Here is a 16633-nt window from a genome sequence, read left to right on the forward strand (position 1 = left end):
GGTGAAATTGGACCAGAGGTTCTTCTGATTGAGGGGAATGGTTAACAGGCTGGAACCAATGTTACCCTTTAGCCTTACACACACGTACACACTTTTACACACAATCCAGCTGAATGACGGTTACTGGATCAGTAATTAAATTTCTCTCAGTTGGCCAACGGCTTGGTGCATATCCATCCTCTGTGATTATGGCCTCCAGTCCCTAGATGCCAATATCCGTTGGTCCAAAGAAATGAAAGTTGGAGGCTGCAATTGCAGAATGAACCACAGGCTAATCTGATTTGGATTACTCACTCTTGCCTTTCTCTCTCTGCAGTGCAGTCTTAAAGGGCTCAGATGACTAGTTTAATCAGCCCAATCCTAAACATTTTTATAGAATATATGAGCTGATACCTTTATCTAAAGATATCCAGTGTACAACAAATAAGGTGGGAGAGGTCAGACCTTAAATATGAGGTTCTCTGCGAGGACACGTGGGCCACAGTAAGGCCTTGTGGTCAGGTTGATGAAGAGCCAGGTTGAAAATCCATCGAAGCAAGCCTCCATCCTGCTGTGTGTCCTTAAGCATTACAGTGTTGTTCTGCAGCCTGGTACAATATCATTAGAACAAAGAAAAGACCAGAATTAGCACACCAAAGCATAAAAAGGACAATGTGACAGTATGTAGCAAAGAAGAAAAAAAATACACACACACACACACACACACACACACACACACACACACACACACACACACGCACACGCGCACACGCGCACACGCGCACACACACACACACACACACACACGTACACGCACACGCACACACGCACACACGCACACACGCACACACGCATTCTATTCTACCTTGATGGACAAAGGGCTTTAGAATTTTGCCTCACACACACACGCCGGCAGAGCTGCCATGCACAGCTTTGGTCTGGCCATCTGGAGAAACTTTAGTGTCCCATGGACAAGAGAACCCAAGGATTGAACTGCCAACCCGGCCATTATTGGAACACAACATCCAGTCCTATGTGTTAACAGATTTATAAATATGTGTGGCTCCAGCAAGAGTCAAACCCCTAACTCTGAAAATAAAGTCAAGTTGATTTTTGGCCAAATCACAACAGAAGTTGTGTCATCAAACATGTCATCCAGAGCCTGTCTAGACCAGTGATTCCCAACCAGTACTTCGTAAAGGGGTACTTAGAAACATAAAAATTATGATTTCCTTAAAATATAGCAGCTGTTAACACTTGAATACAGAATTTTATACACATAGCTAAAAGTAGTGAAGAAATGGTAGAAATAAATTGCCAAACACATTGCATGGACTGTAATGGTAATCAAAAGTACTGACTAAACAGTTCAAATAGTCAGCTAAAAGTAATTGACAAACAGTTGAAACATTTGGAACACATTGGGAATTAATGAAGGGGTACGCAAATTAATCTAACAGAGCTGTGTTCCATGGTCCAAACAGGTTGGGACCCAATGGCCTAGACCATACTCGTAACTAGACAAATTTTAACTGTGCAGTACGATACTTCAGATGGAACTACACCACTGAGAACAAAGTCAGCGCTCAGGAGCTCATTCTGGCTTGGCTGAGAGACAAACCCCTCATGATTTGTGTATCTGTTCTGTACATCCAGATAAAGATTCCTGGGTGCAGAGTTTCTGGTTTGTGGGAGATCCACTTGTTAAAGGGATTATTCGCCATCCAGGTCTCAGCCCCTGCGTCCCACTTCCTTCCAGGGACGACAATCCATAACCTCAAGTGTTCTCCTCAAGATCCAGCAAAGTCAGTGGGAACATGGACAAATCCCAGGCTTAGTGCTCTTGACAATAAAATAAAAACCTTGTTCCCAGTGGACAGACCAACTATTGAATAATCCTGCTTTACCAAGCCGGATGGGCCGTTTCCAGGCATGGATGGCACTAAATCTCACACTGTCATCAGCTGTGAGACTCCCAGATCCTCACTAATGCAGGCAGTGCTTCCTGTCACAAACAGGCAACTTAAATGTGCTCTTAAGGTTTCAGTCAGCCAGTCAATCAGTCTTTTAGTCCACAAAGACGCATTCTTGAGTTCAAAATATAATTATCCGTCAGCCTGCAACAGTAACAAAACAGCACCCTACAACTCTAATTACTGCCCCACACTCAGCTTTTAACCTTTTTGTGTTGCCCCGTGAGAAGATGTGAGGCCATTTACTGAAATGCTAAAGTCTATTATCACTACGCATGATGCCTACCTACTTTTCCCAGTTTCTCCCAGCAACCAGCTGTCAGTCACACATGATTGGCAGACAAAAGCTTTAATCCCTTTAAGGGTCTATATGGGTTTTTGCCTTTATGGCCAGACAAGGTCAACCAATGTCTTTATGTTGTAGTCCTGTTCAACATTGAATTGCCTTTTATTAACTTTGATAAAGTCTGGCAGTCTGGGACAAAATCTGTCACTTAATGATGTTGTGAAGGTTTTTTCTGTCCTGTTGTTCCCATTCAACATTTACCATAATGTATAGCTCTGTATTTGAATACTGAGCTGTTAAGTGAAAGCCTTGTATAACTCCTAGCTGTCTGCTTCTCAGAACTTGCTTTCAGCTTGGTGCCAATCTTTGTTTTGGGTTTTATAGGCCAGAAACATAGGTCAAAGATCATTTGTACCAGTGAAATAAAAGTAAAAAAAAAAAATTGGGTTACAGCGTGATGTAATGGCAATAAAATCAGGTTTTAAAATCAATAGAGTTTAACTTTCACATATAACATGCACACAGTCTATAAATTAAACTTTTCAACCTCAGAATGTGTCTTCATATTTACTAAAGGCTACCTGGAACTCAATACAGTACACCCTTGATGTAATTATAAGCTATTAGCAATTCTGAACATACTGTTATGAACAATCAAATTTGTAGAGGATACCTATAATTATCAATCAAAGAGATGCTGAGATTACAGAATATTTAGCTCAAGCTCACAGGAAGGAGGAAAGAAGCTGAACCTGCTCCTATGAATGTCTTCCATGTTTCTACTCTGACACAGAAGGCATTGAAGTTTCTATCAAAATGCAGAATCAACTGGAAGATCGTGATAACCAACAGGCATTACGGAACATAATGACCTACCCCAAGTCATGTCAGTCACAGTGCTAACCCAGTGCACTATAAGAAGAGGTTGCACACTGCCCATTGCATTATGTAGCTTAAGGCCTGAGGCTACGAGTTAGCACAGTGAACACATGATAAACCATTTCTGGTCATTCCAGCATGCATACGTGTCAATAAAGTATACATTGTCATCGTTAACATTGAAAACTGAGCATTTGTCATACATACACACAAATTCAATTATTAATACATTCAATTCAAAAGTGTCATTGTTTATATTCAAACTTGAAATGTTTGTGTGCATTAGCTCCAAATTACCTGCTGGTCATAGGTCTAAACTGCCAAGCAGGAAGTGAGAGCAACTAAAGCGCTTTACAGAGAGCCAAAGTCCCGCCTCTTCCGTTTGCCTCCATGAGACCTATCTTCGGAACAAAAATGGCCGGTGGTCAATGGTGAAAGACAAACTATGTTCTGGTCCCAATCGACTTGTGCCTTGGATTACACAAATGAGGGTTTTTTTTAAATAAAAAGTAATTTTACGTGTCAAGAATGTCACAGTTTGTCACGAGATAGTTTAGTAAAATACTGTAGGAAAATACGTACGTCCAAGTCGCTCACCTGATGTTACCACTTTTCGACATGACCCGATTTAAAATGGTTTTCTGCTCTTATGATGCTTCTGCCTTCGTCTTTGAAGAAGACGGTAAAGCTCGACAAGGAGACAGCCATGCTTCTCTGGGGACGTACAGCATATTGTTCGAGACGAGAGATGTAGTTCGCTAAGCAATCTCACACAAAACCTAATGTTCGTTGTTGTTGTAGATCTGGTTAAGGTTGAAAATAAAACACATTTTATGGTCTACTGTCCATTTGAATATGATCTGGGAGGGAAGTTTTTACTGAGAGTGTTGCAGAAAGTCACAATCTGTTCTACATGACCTGCAGGCTTCAAAGCATTTCCCTTAACTACATTCTGCTGAACGTTTTGTATGTTTAAGCCATTTTTGCTACATATGACTCTGTTTTTGGCATGTCTTATTGTTATTAATACTTTGATTATTCATTCTGATTGTAACAGATCTATTTTATATCCACTTCTGTGTCTATATAAATAATTATCTGTAAGTGGAAGTATTATAATCTATACATAGGTAGCCACAGACACTACAAAAATAATCCTTTCTCACATAAAAATCCTCTTTCACTTCATTCTCTTTCTCTTCATTTCCCTCCAAACCAGAGAGTTGGAATATGAAGTGAAACCTCGGTTTGGTCCTGAAAACGATGAGTTTCTCCACCCTCAGAGGATTTATAAGGATACGGATGATGTAATATGGCAACCCATTCATCATGACTAACTGTAATAAGTGAGCAGGAGTAATTTATTGTTATGATGACATCATAATTACTGGGAACGGTGGTGATTTGTTGCATCCAAAAATCCTGGAAAGGGAAGGAGAAGGCTCAGGTTGTCTTAACTTTATTATTCACTTTAATATACTGTATAAGACTTTGCTACTGTGAGTGATGTAATGTGGACTGAATAATGAAGATATACAGATTTATTTATCTAGGTTTACCTATTTAAATCGAAAACTTTTAATAAAATTTCCTAGTTAATAGTTTATTTTCTAAGTATTTAAGAATTGATTACAGTGCTCATTCTCGCTCTTTTTTACAATTACAATTTATTAGCTAAAACGGCTGAATGTTAGAACAGTATGCCAAATGGTCGTTATTACTGTGATTATTAAAGTGTCGGGTTTAGCTCCATCATAGTATTAATAGCGTCAATAGACATTTGCTGACGTTGTTCAGTAGCTAGCTCAGAGATTATCAGCTAATGAAATTACTGATTTAGCAAGGGGGTTAACACTTTTGCAAGGGAAAGTATCAGTGTCACTTTCTCATTAGGGGCTGAGCCTCCCTTAAGGTCTGATCCTAGAATCATCCCTGCACTTCTCTATTAGCACCAGAGAAACAGTGATCCACTACATCCCATTATAGCATTTAGAAACCACGTTATGAAGAACAGAAAATACACTGTGGAGATGTACGTAAAACACAGCGCCCAGTCTGTTCTACGTGTAACTGTGACATTTTTCTTTTCATGAAGTCATAACTCTCCCCTGTGAGGAACAAGTCCTGTTGGTGAACACCGACCACTTTGAGTGTGAGCACATTTGGAAAACCCCCGGTCTGAAGCGAATGTTCTCGTTGACCCACACAAAAACTTCTGCTCAGATGGTGCACATGGTGATGAAGTGGGCGGCTGAACACGCTGAACAGCCAGAGGGATGGAGTTTGAGTGTTAGTGGCAAAGAAAGTTGTACAATCTTGAAACAGCACTGAAGGTTAAATCATGACTCACACCGCCATCTACTGTTGACCTCTAATATAACAACATGAACGTTTAAAAAGATGGCTGAAAGGAAAGAATGAAAGTTTAAAAAAAAGTGGCTTTAGCATTTTAATAAATTACGCACTGTTTTGTTGCCATACACAGGTACAACAAATCCTACTAAGTACTGTACATCTAAGTCTTAGAGATCATCATCACACGATTTTCCTTTCTCTACCAGTTTTTATTTCTTGCTATAATATTAGAATATTCTCCCAATGCATTTTGCAGAATTGGATGTCTATGGTACTTTGGAAGTTTTAACACCCAGTGAGTCTCAGGATTGAAAAAAAAATACAACTTTGTTACTTAGCCAATTACTATTCTGGGTCTGTTTTATTTTTTTAACTGAATTGAGTAGTGACTGCACAGCAACAGTTATGTGCTGGTCATAGCAGTGTCCTATTTAGAAGAGAGGGTGACTGAAGAGGAAGCTCACCGACATTTTGGAAAAGTGTAGACCAAATGTTGGTGCAATAAAGCCATTTGAGTGTAGTGGGTCATCCTCTCTTCTAACTTGGTTTTACCTAATAGAGAGCTACTGTCTGTAAAGCCCTTTGAGACTCAATGAGCAGTGCAGTTTCAAAGTAAACAGGGACAGGAGATGTAGCACAATAGTTCTCTGTAGTCGCCGTCCTTTCTCTTCCAGCAGTTCTTGTCCTCAGCACCTGTCTGTGGTGACGGGTCAGTGGGTGTGTGGGTGGACCTGGCGTCTGCGTGGCCTGTTTGCCAACCGCAGCTTCAACAATGTGTGACTGTGTCAACACAAATACCACTCCGCCGCTCTCTTGATCCTCCTTGCTCAATCCCCAGGGCAGGAGGAGACAGCACGGGGGCCCAGTCAGTGGACTTCTTTTCTTCCTTTACCATGTTTACCGTGGTTTGGTACCTGGAGGGAGAATAAATCAGGTTACATTTTGACATATAACTAGAGCTGTTTGTCATGGAGAGACAGGGTTGTAGCCAGCTCTGACACATGTGTACAATGTGGAAAAAGAAAAATGTAGACTTCCTCTGTTGGATATACAGTATACATCAGTTAAACATGTTAAAATGTATTTTGGACTAAATGCTGTTTTAAAATCTTTTTAACCCCAAAAAAACATCCTTAAACAGTATTAAATCGTTTAACTTTTTAAATGTGCTATATAAAGAAACTGACTTGACTTGGGATGTAGCTGCTGTAAATGTAACTGAGAAGCTGCTCCAAAACCAGTATGGGAAATGCCTCGGATTTGGCTTTGCATGCTGGTATCGCTAATATGCACGTCTATTCACTGATCAAATACCACACCGCGTGATATAGCCTGGAAAAAAAATCTACTTCAAAGTAGTTAATTATGTTATTTCTCCGTTATGACCGACTGTCAAATTAGATAATAAAAGAAAGGCATTCATTCTCTCTTTATAGTGGTTCATGTTTCCAGGTCCCATGGCCTGAAATTCACTTTATGAGGTTTTTTAACATTATTATGCATTCCCCCAGCCTGCCTATGGTCCTCCCGTGGCTAGAAATGGCAATAGGTATAAACCGAGCCCTGAGCCCTGCTCTGCCTTTGAGAAAATAAAAGCTCAGATGGGCTGATCTGGATTATTGGCCCTTATGAGGTCATAAGGAGCAAGGTTACCTCGCCTTTCTCTGCTTTGCCCGCCCAGAGAATTTGGTCCACCCGCGGGGCTTTCAAACGGGCAAAGTGGCGGTTGGTCAAACCTTAACCCCCCTCTCTCCTCCTCAATAGCATTTAAAGCTACAGACTCACAGAAATTGTACATTCTAAGGAAAGCTCATTGTGGGACTGGCTCTAGTGGCTGTAATTCTGCACCAAGGCTGAATTTCAGGAAAGAAACTTCAAATACAGTATTAGGGGATCACTAAAGCCTATATAAAAAAAATATATATAAAACATCCAAAAAGCATCATGTCATGGGACCTTTAAAAACAAATAGCCTTACATCTCTAAACATCTCTAAAGCAGAGATGGTCCACTGAATTTGCCAGTGTTATGTTTCACAGTGCCGGGGAAGAAGTCAGAGGTTCAGTGACTGTTTGAAGCTCCCACCTGCTTGCCTGAGTGTCAGCTAAACATTTTCTTTAGTTTGGAGAAGAAGCCTCCCTCTTCATTCTGCTGCTGCTGCTTGTCCTGTACCTCCTCTGAGCGGGTCGACTTTGCGCCAGAATCTGAGGTGCTGCTGCTCCCTCCTGGACACAAACACACACTGCATCAGCTCAACTACCCTCATCCCTGCCGTGTACAGAAACTCACTGACTAGCTGTGTCTAGTCATGGAACTAAAATCTCTTCTCAAGTCACTTAAACAACAACAAAAAGTATTATTAATAGTAACTTGTGGTAACTGTAGAGCCTTTTTCCAATAAACTGTATGAATGTAACTCTTTATTTTTTGTAATGTATCTGCTATTTTATTGTTTGTATTATTTTGTGTGTTTATTTTTTTTAAATTAATTTATATCTATCTATCTATAAATATATCTTGAACTCTAATACTGACCTACAGAGGGCTCGACACCGTTGACTGTCCCCTGAACATCAGTCTCCTCTTCAGCATAACTCAGCAACAGAGAGCGCTGCCTACGAGTCAACTTCCTGTAGGGACAGGAAACCAGAAACAATTGAAATATTCAGACCGAATCGTGTTTAGCTGTTACCGCTTCACAGCGTAGGACATCAGAATCAGAAACAAGGACGAGAAAAAGTAAAAGAAAAACAATGTAAAAAAAAAAAAGACATTTACGATAAAGGTAAGTAAAATACCTACATATATTTTTTGAAAAACCTTTTTTTTGTCTTGTGAAATCATATCATATACCATTTCAGTAAAATGTAATCCTGTCAGTTCAAACATCTTATGCATTAAAAACAGTTACACTAATACAAGTATATGTTTATGATGGCAGGGGGGCAGTCTTGGGCAGTGTTTCCCATCTATGTGGGTCTTACTTTGGCACTCTGATCTTGATGTGTACGTAGTGATCTCCATAGCTGTAGCTGTTCATCCTCCGAATGCCTTTCGCCCGCAGCCGGATCACCTGATCACCCTGGCAACTAGCAGGAATCTGAAAACAACAACAGAAATTTGCCTTTACTGAAACACAGTGAAAGGAAAGGAACATGATACATTACACATCCAAAAATAAGATATGGGAGTGCCATTACTTCAAAAATGTACTGTACTTGACTAAATTTAAGGCCTGACGTCATCAAACTTAGATTCTAGTCAGAATATGAGTCTGATACTGCTCCGTGGGCTGTGATTATGGGACGTGTTTCAACCGAAAATGCCTCAGCACTCATTCGGATAGACCTACAACCAATGAGAGCATCATAACTCAATTCTACTGTTAACAGAACTCAACCACAACGAGACGAGACCGAGACAGTGTATTGTCTCCATAGCAACCACTCCTAGTTTGCACAATGCACTTCCGTCCTAACTTCTAACTTAAGACTTGTTTGTAGCTGGATATATCATTTGTTTTGTGTAAATATGAATGTGGATAACATAAGTGATAGTGAGATGCTTGCTACAGTTGCTACAATGAATCGGTGAGAACACGTTTTATTTCTCTGATTCACGGCTTTGTCCTAACGCCGCTGGGCGCTCCCTCTCTTCAGTCACCCTCTATCTCACTCCACCATATAACGTTAACGTGCATTTGGGCGGTTGTTATAGCTCCATTTAAAACTTCATGCCATTTTGTACAGCTGTTTGTAACGTAGAAGGAAAATGGATCATTGATCATTTATAGAGTTTATAGCTGACTTTACCGGCAGACTTCTCCATTGGCCGTTGAAAAAAAATAAATAGTAATAGTAAAGTCTCTTCTAAAACCAGCCTCTGCTGGTTAAAGCGCTGCCGATATCTTCTATAACAGACGCGATGGCGGAATCTACACATCTCAATTCTCCAGCGGCAGCCACCTTTGTTGTAAAGGAATTCAACCCAAGTGCTCTTTGGTGACGTGGTCGGCCGTTACAGTTGATCATCTGTCCATCATCGTATGAAGCCCGCCCTGACAATTTGATTGGTCCGAACAGCTCTGGTTCGAGCACAGTTGCTCTAGAACAGATCAAATTCAGACCAAACTCCCCGACTTCAGATGTTGTGAGAGGGGCTAAGTTTGGCTGGCATCCAGACTACTAAATTTACTTAGTTGCTTTATAATTCAGAACATATTTTCATTCAGACATACTGAATGAAAAGAAAATGTTCCTTATTTAGCATGAATTAAACTCACACTTTACTTTAACTATGACTCTTCTGAATAAACACATATTAGTTAGCTGTGTATTCTGAGTAGGAACAACAGCCTCCAAATCAGTATTGCTGCAGCTGCTGCTGTTTATTGTTCACAGGCCCTCCTTCATTACATACCAATATACTGATGGGTTGATGGAGGCCCGATGCTGTGGCTGTGCCCCCCAGAATGGCCTGAGCTACAGAGATGAAAACATCTGAGTGGATGTCTACTCCGTTGCGTCTGAACACCGGGCTTTCCTGAACCTGCGCAGACACATTTTAGAGATGACACATCATACACAAATGCGTTGCAAGAAATGAACAACATCTTAAATACTTTAACAACTAACAAAACTTACCCGGAACGTAATGAGGATTTCTTTTTTCCCTACTGACATGCGCACTGTCTGACCATTTTCCACTCCTGTGAGGTCACAATAAATATAATTTTTGTTTGTCATTATGTAACATATTTGAAATCCAACAGCGGTCCAAGCAGGTATACTGCTTCGGGTCAAACTACTGCTTGTGTCAAAGTTGCAAAGACTCACAATTTTTCACAAGATTAAATATTCTGAGATATATTGAGAATCTATACATTGAATGAATTTGTTCCTTGGGTGATTGGGTCAAACCTACCAGCAGGTACTGGTACAGTGACCGTCTGCCTCTTCTTGGTCTGCCCTGAACCTCGGCACAGTGCGCAGTGTGTGTTTATGATCGATCCCTTCCCACCACAGCGTCGACAGGCGGTGCGCATCATGAAAGGACCCGTGTTGATTGACTCCTGCAGGGGGCAACGCAGAGAGTAATGCGATGTATAGTGGCTGACGAATAGATCAGTGGAACAGTGTGGGGAAATCTTGAGAGGAAACTAACGAACAATTGAAACCTGCTAACTATCCTGCTGCCATATGTGGGTCTGAAACTCACCATGCCAGTGCCGTTACAATAGTGACACTGAGACACTTTGGTGCCCGGCTCATTGCCCCTTCCATCACACCTCGGACAGGCGTCATCAATGCTCACACTGAGCTCCTTATTCGCACCCTTCGCTGCCTCTGTAAACGTAAGCTCCATCACAAACTGTGGAAAGACGGGAGAAAATTGACAATCTTCTTAACATTTAATGTATGTTTTACTAATTGTTTACTTTAACTACGACAAAATAAAATAGCAAAATAAAAATAAAAACTTACATGTGGAATAATGGTTTAATGTAAAAAATCTAAACATTTTGCTTCTACAGTGATGGGAGTTCTGACCTCGGGCCTTTGTTCAAACATGTCGTGGATGCCTCCAAAGTTCATTCCTCCAGTGAACTCTCCAAAGATCTTCCTGAAGAGCTCCTCAGGGTCTATGTTGGTCCCCCCGGCCCTGTAGTACTGCTGCTGGCCAGCTGCCCCAGCGCGGCTTGCGTCGAAGCCTGCCGCTCCGTATGTGTCATACTGCTTCCTCTTCACCTCGTCACTCAGCACCTTCACACAAAAAACAACGACAATTACATTTTGGGTTATTACGCAAGTTTGAATAACATAATTTGAGTATGCTGCTCATCATGAATTACTAAGTCTCCTGCACTTTTACATAACTGGAGTGGTATCTAAATTATCTCTGACACTTGTGTACCTCATAGGCTTCAGCCAGCTTGGCAAACTTCTCTTTGGCCTCTGGGTCATCTGGGTTGGTGTCCGGGTGGTACTTCTTTGCCAACTGGAGATAGACAAAAAGTAGGAGGAAACATGAGGGCAGAGAATGAGAAACCAGTATTGTAAAGGTCTTTCTTAAAGCTTTAGTGGGTAACTTTTTAATATTAATGAACGTCAAGTTACATTCAAGACATTTCCAAAATGATTTGCTACAAAGCTAATTAAAAGTTGCTGTAGACTTAGCCAAAAAATTTAAATAGCTCAACTTTTCAGTCCCTCCCTCCTTTCTGCTAAAGCCCAAACGGTCACCTACACCCCCCCCCCCCCCCCCACACACACAAGGAGAATGAATGTGTGTGCAAGAGCAGTGATTGACAGCAGTTAGACACCCCCCCCCGGGCCCTGTTTGGTGTATCTGAACAGGGAGCGGTACATTTTTGCAATTCACACTACAGGCTGTAGGTGACAGAGGAGCCAGATTTTTTTTTTTTTTTTTACATTATCTGCTTCATGTAGTTCTACTCAAACAAAGGGTCAGTTTCAGCAAATATGACAGAAACTTAGTTTTATGAGTCTTACCTACTGCACCTTTAAGACTATCAGCTCCACACAGCTCTCTCTGTATTTCTCAGTATGGCTGTGTTCAGAAGATTGTGTCGTCCAGTGACTTTCCAGAAGCTTGAGTGAGGTTAATTACCTCTTCCCAAGAGTCCACCGTGTTTTTTAAACCTCCGTGTCCTTCTTGCATATTAGCAACTGCATGGTGGAGGGGTGGGGGCGTGTGCGCCATAAGGTAAGGCTGTATCATGTGGACGCTCCGACAGTGTTGTTGTCATTACTTAGAATTCCTCATGAGGGAGACAAACTATTCACTCTAGCTTTAAGGTAACCAAACAAACAAACATTGTGTAAAACAACAGTGTGACACAGCAAAGCGTTTCTCTTACCTGGTAGTAAGCCTTCTTGATGTCCTTCTGTGTTGCAGTGCGGGAGACACCCAAGACTTCATAGAAGTCTTGCTTGCTTGCCAACCGGCTGCTGGTATGAAAAGAGTGGCAGGCAATGCCATGAGGACATCTTAAGCCTGCAGAAAAAAGTATCCAAAAGTGACCGTTTAATAGACGGTACTACTGTACCTTCAGATGCTAATGTGACATCTGCAATACTTAATATTGTGCAGTTTTTTGGGCATAGTCCCAAGAGGCTAGCTGTTCATCATCAACAAGGTTTCACCAATTTATACATTAGTACATCATTTATGAAATGCTCATAACATGTCAGCGAGAAAAAAAAAACATGGCATCTCCTGATTTTATTCCTGTCAGCACACACAATTACGTATAATATAGGTTATAATAAAGTAAGAATAGATTCATTCAAATGAGCTCCACCTTCACCCGCTGCAACATTAAAATGATGTGCACATCGATACATCGATAACCAGTCCAATAATCCAGTAATATAATATGATTCTAAAGTGGGCCATTCTGCATGGTGAGTTATTTCACTGTTGATAATTTAGTACTTTTGGTTGATGCCATTACCTTTTGTGCTTCTGCCTGTGAAGGAGTTTAAACGCAGTATTTCTACTTTTACTTAAGAGATCTGAGTACTTCTACCAGCACTAACCAGATGATGCTGACACAAAGTGCTGTAGGGCCGTAAGATATGGTCAGTGTGGAAATACTGTTACTGATGTAATCATACTGGTGAGCAGTTACATCATATATGCCAACTAGCCGTGGAGGACTATGGTAGCCTTGCTGGCTAAACACATTCTAATGTTGCACATGACAAAGCATGGAAGACGGGGTTTTGTATATTTAGACAAACTGTTGGCGTTGCCAATAGTGACAGAGGGTTGCTGCTATAAGAAACTCTCTTGATGTTATGCTAACAGTTAGCTATCTCACCTGTCAGTACTCTCAATGTCACGACATTTCCACGTGTCCAGGAGCTCCGGCTGACCGCTATCCCTCCCCGGTGTGTCTGCGATATCGTCGCTGAACAACCTCCAGCATGTCTGGCGGAGAGAGTCAGAAAACGACCGCTACCGCGTCCAGTAGGAACTGATGTCGATAACCAGCGTGTAGTCAGCCGTGCAGCGGAGGACGCCATTTTCGCGTCACTACCGGTGTCAGCGCATCTGCGGTCTGCGCATGTGCGGGTTATGAAAATTGCCCATAACCAAAATAAAACTAGTTAACGGACACTACTGCACTTGTCGATGTGGTGCTACTTCACACTCGCATTCCACTGCATGTACTAAACTATTTTAAAATCCTCTTGGATCAGCTGGAAAAAGTATTGTTACAAAACTGAAAACAGGGCTGCTTTTCTGAGCTCATGCAAAGTTGAATTTTTAGATTACCTACGTCGAGGTATGGTGCATTGTGCCTCCCCCTCAGAAGAAGTAATTTTGATACTTAAAGTCAACTTATTTTTTTTATTAGCATACTTTACAAACATGGTATACATTGTTTGAACAATTTGGCATCATAGGCTACTTACAAAATATCAAAAAAAGACAGAAACATTACAACCTTACTTGATAATTAAGAACTTTATGATAAGAACTACATAAAGAGAAAAAAAATCAAAGAGAAAACAAGAGAACAATACAAAATACAGAAAATACAATGGAATGTATATGTGTATATGTATGTAGTCTTTCTTTTCTTGAAAAAATCTTGCAATTCATCAGCTATATAAATACATACCTTATTATTAATAATTTGGATAGACTCAACCAAATTCCGAAATTCAATTATGAAGTGAGAAAAAGCTTGCCGAGATTTAGAAACTTTTGCTTTATTCTATGGTGTGTTTAGTAGAGTAGAGTATATATCGCAGGTAGCTGTGACATTCACTTGTCATTTTTTTTTTAAGTTAACATTATACTCCTGAGAGAAGCATAAAAATATCTTAGGCACCCTTTCACTGAGGTCAAAGGTAATCCGAAACAGCATACAACTGGACATTTTTCTGTTGCCCATGCTGTATTTGTGAGTAACTTGCACCCTGAGATCGACTTTGGTTACCTTTGTTCTTATGAATTGTGTTTGGGAAATGATTTCATTGAAACGTTTCTTCAATTCATTTTTTTCATAAATTGCAGTTATGTTACTGCCATGACAATAAAAACCCTAACTCATGCATCATACAGACAGTAGATGGTGTCACAGAGCTGTGAATTGGCAGACACTGCATTTTATTACATTATGAATAAACTGAATTGAATCATTTTCTGAAACTGACTTATTTAGTGCTTATAGATCACTTCTTTCAAAGGCACAGCAGCAGTCATTCTCTTATGCACCCAAAAGATAGAAGAAAACTGAAAACTGTGGCACTTGTGTGTTGTTTAAAGGTCACTGAAAGGGATATGAAACAAGAATAATGTTCCTCTGCATCAGTTAGGTGTCAAGACCAGGTCAGACAAGTATTGCAGAGCTTCATGATTGAAAATATCTTCATAAAATAACCGAATGTGAGTTTTTCTTTCCACAAAAATGTTAAATCCTTCATAACGGTTTTTAGTTCATGCTCAAAAGTCTGGAGTCAAATGTTTTAGGCTTCACTGAATAGACAATAAGTAACAAATAGCTTTGCATAATACAACCAAATAGGTCAAATAAAATCTTTAATCCATTTTTAAGCGATGCAACACAGGGACCCAAATGTGTTTTGGGTCCCAGACTGTTGTAGTCCTGAACGTCATACTAAAGTCAAACCCAAACTATTTCCATCATATTTACTTAGCAACACCAAGCAAAGAGACACTATCTGCTGACATGACAGGAGGACGGTATGAGAGACAAAGGCCGAGTAGAAAGATCAAAACTTTCATGTCTTGAGGTATGCCAGGGTTTTTTTAGGCAGCGAACATGTTGAATGGGTGTCAGTGTCTGTGACCTGATGAAAGAAAAGCTCACGCTCTCTTTCAGTTTCCCCTCCTTCCTCCCCGCCATCTCTCACTCATTCCCCGCCGTTTCCAAGGCGATCTGCAAAACAGCATCCCAGCTGTGTGTGTCTGTGTGGAATGCAAGGATCCTGATGAGAGTGCGAAAGTATGACCACATCACACCCATTCTCCGCTCACTTCACTGGCTTCCCGTTTCAGCGAGGATTGAATACAAGGTCTCAATTCTCACCCACCAATGCATCTATGGAAATGCCCCCCCCCCCCTACCTGAAAGAACTACTCATCCCTCATACTACAACACGATCCCTCCGCTCAAACAACGCCAACCGCCTCCTACTCCCCAGAACTAAGCTCAGCACCATGGGTGATCGTGCATTCTGCTCTGCCGCTCCTCGGACGTGGAATGCCCTCCCTGACCATCTAAGGGCACCACAGACTTTTGAGACTTTTAAAAAAGGACTAAAAACATTTCTTTTTAGCAGAACTTATGAGTTTTAACCTTGCACAAAAATGTTGTTGCACTATTTATAGATATTTTTTACACTGATGTTTTTTTTACCTTGCTTTTATGATCTTACCTGTAGCACTTTGAGATTTGTTTAAACGTAAAGTGCATTACTAATAAAATGTATTATTATTATTATTATTATTATTATTATTATTATTACGCGTTACCAGAGGAGGCTGACATTTGCCACTCAGTCATGTAAACATCTCTCTGAGCAACGATTTGTATCTCAATGAAGATGCTCTGACTTCCAACATCTGAGTGCCAACACAAACTGCTTAATATTCAGATACATTATGATGGTCTGTGCACGTGAATGTTGACAAGACATGCCGAATATTGTGTTTATGTTCATATATTTTAGGTATTTGCGTCATTGCGTGTGACTGAATTGTTTGAGCCACTTCTTATTCTTCGGTCATTCTTCGCTTTTTAATCTCTCCTTCTATGGAGATGGAGGGTCTCAGGTCAAGTCCTCCAACCAGTGGGAGGCAGGGCAGAAGTGTCAATCTTCACTAAACTACTTATGATCCTTCCCCTCCAGCTCGACACACACACACACACACACACATGCACACACAAAAACACACACAAACACACAAAAAAAAACCATCTCGTTGTCATAAAGTGCCGGGTTCAAGCAACAGTGATCGTTGCAAGCCTGTGGTTGTAATTAGTGCTTTTTGGGTTATGAACGATGATAATCGAGCTCCATATATCAGCCTCACTGTCAGGAACCAGCACGGCTACTACATACCTCAGGCCAAAACACACACACACACACACACACACACA

General features: G+C 40.8%; 1 protein-coding gene and 1 long non-coding RNA gene across 5 annotated transcripts in view; both read right to left on the reverse strand.

The window, feature by feature from the left end:
- Positions 1–805, reverse strand: part of LOC116705275 (uncharacterized) — a 16482-nt gene extending 15677 nt beyond the window's left edge. The window contains exon 1 of one of the 2 annotated variants that reach the window (XR_004335889.1): positions 793–805. This is a non-coding gene — a long non-coding RNA (uncharacterized LOC116705275). Of the gene's footprint in view, positions 1–444; positions 456–792 lie in introns of those variants that run through there. The other variant, XR_004335891.1, reaches the window with a different exon arrangement.
- A 4281-nt stretch (positions 806–5086) lies between these two features.
- Positions 5087–13561, reverse strand: LOC116705274 (dnaJ homolog subfamily A member 3, mitochondrial). 3 transcript variants are annotated; one of them, XM_032541311.1, is made up of 12 exons: positions 13319–13561; positions 12353–12489; positions 11386–11469; positions 11022–11234; positions 10690–10842; positions 10396–10543; positions 10116–10180; positions 9892–10020; positions 8457–8572; positions 8008–8102; positions 7566–7697; positions 5087–6386 (listed from the first exon to the last, which is right to left on the reverse strand). In XM_032541311.1, exons 1-11 carry the CDS (start codon positions 13521–13523, stop codon positions 7573–7575), a joined length of 1470 nt encoding a protein of 489 aa, XP_032397202.1. In that variant the 5' UTR covers positions 13524–13561; the 3' UTR covers positions 5087–6386; positions 7566–7572. The 3 variants fall into 3 exon arrangements, with proteins under 3 accessions (XP_032397202.1, XP_032397191.1, XP_032397214.1); XM_032541300.1 differs by having other exon boundaries at positions 7558–7697; XM_032541323.1 differs by lacking the exon at positions 7566–7697.
- Positions 13562–16633: the final 3072 nt, after the last annotated feature.

The sequence above is a fragment of the Etheostoma spectabile genome, chromosome 2, assembly GCF_008692095.1.
Source record: "Etheostoma spectabile isolate EspeVRDwgs_2016 chromosome 2, UIUC_Espe_1.0, whole genome shotgun sequence".
Lineage (NCBI taxonomy): Eukaryota > Metazoa > Chordata > Actinopteri > Perciformes > Percidae > Etheostoma > Etheostoma spectabile.

Coding starts and splice junctions, on each gene's coding strand:
- LOC116705274 (XM_032541311.1), bottom strand. CDS start 13,523: ATGGCGTCCTCCGCTGCACGGCTGACTACACGCTGGTTATCGACATCA. Junction 10,843..11,021: donor TGTTTGAACAAAGGCCCGAG/GTCAGAACTCCC, acceptor GTCTTTCCACAG/TTTGTGATGGAGCTTACGTT. Junction 10,544..10,689: donor ATTGTAACGGCACTGGCATG/GTGAGTTTCAGA, acceptor TGCCCCCTGCAG/GAGTCAATCAACACGGGTCC.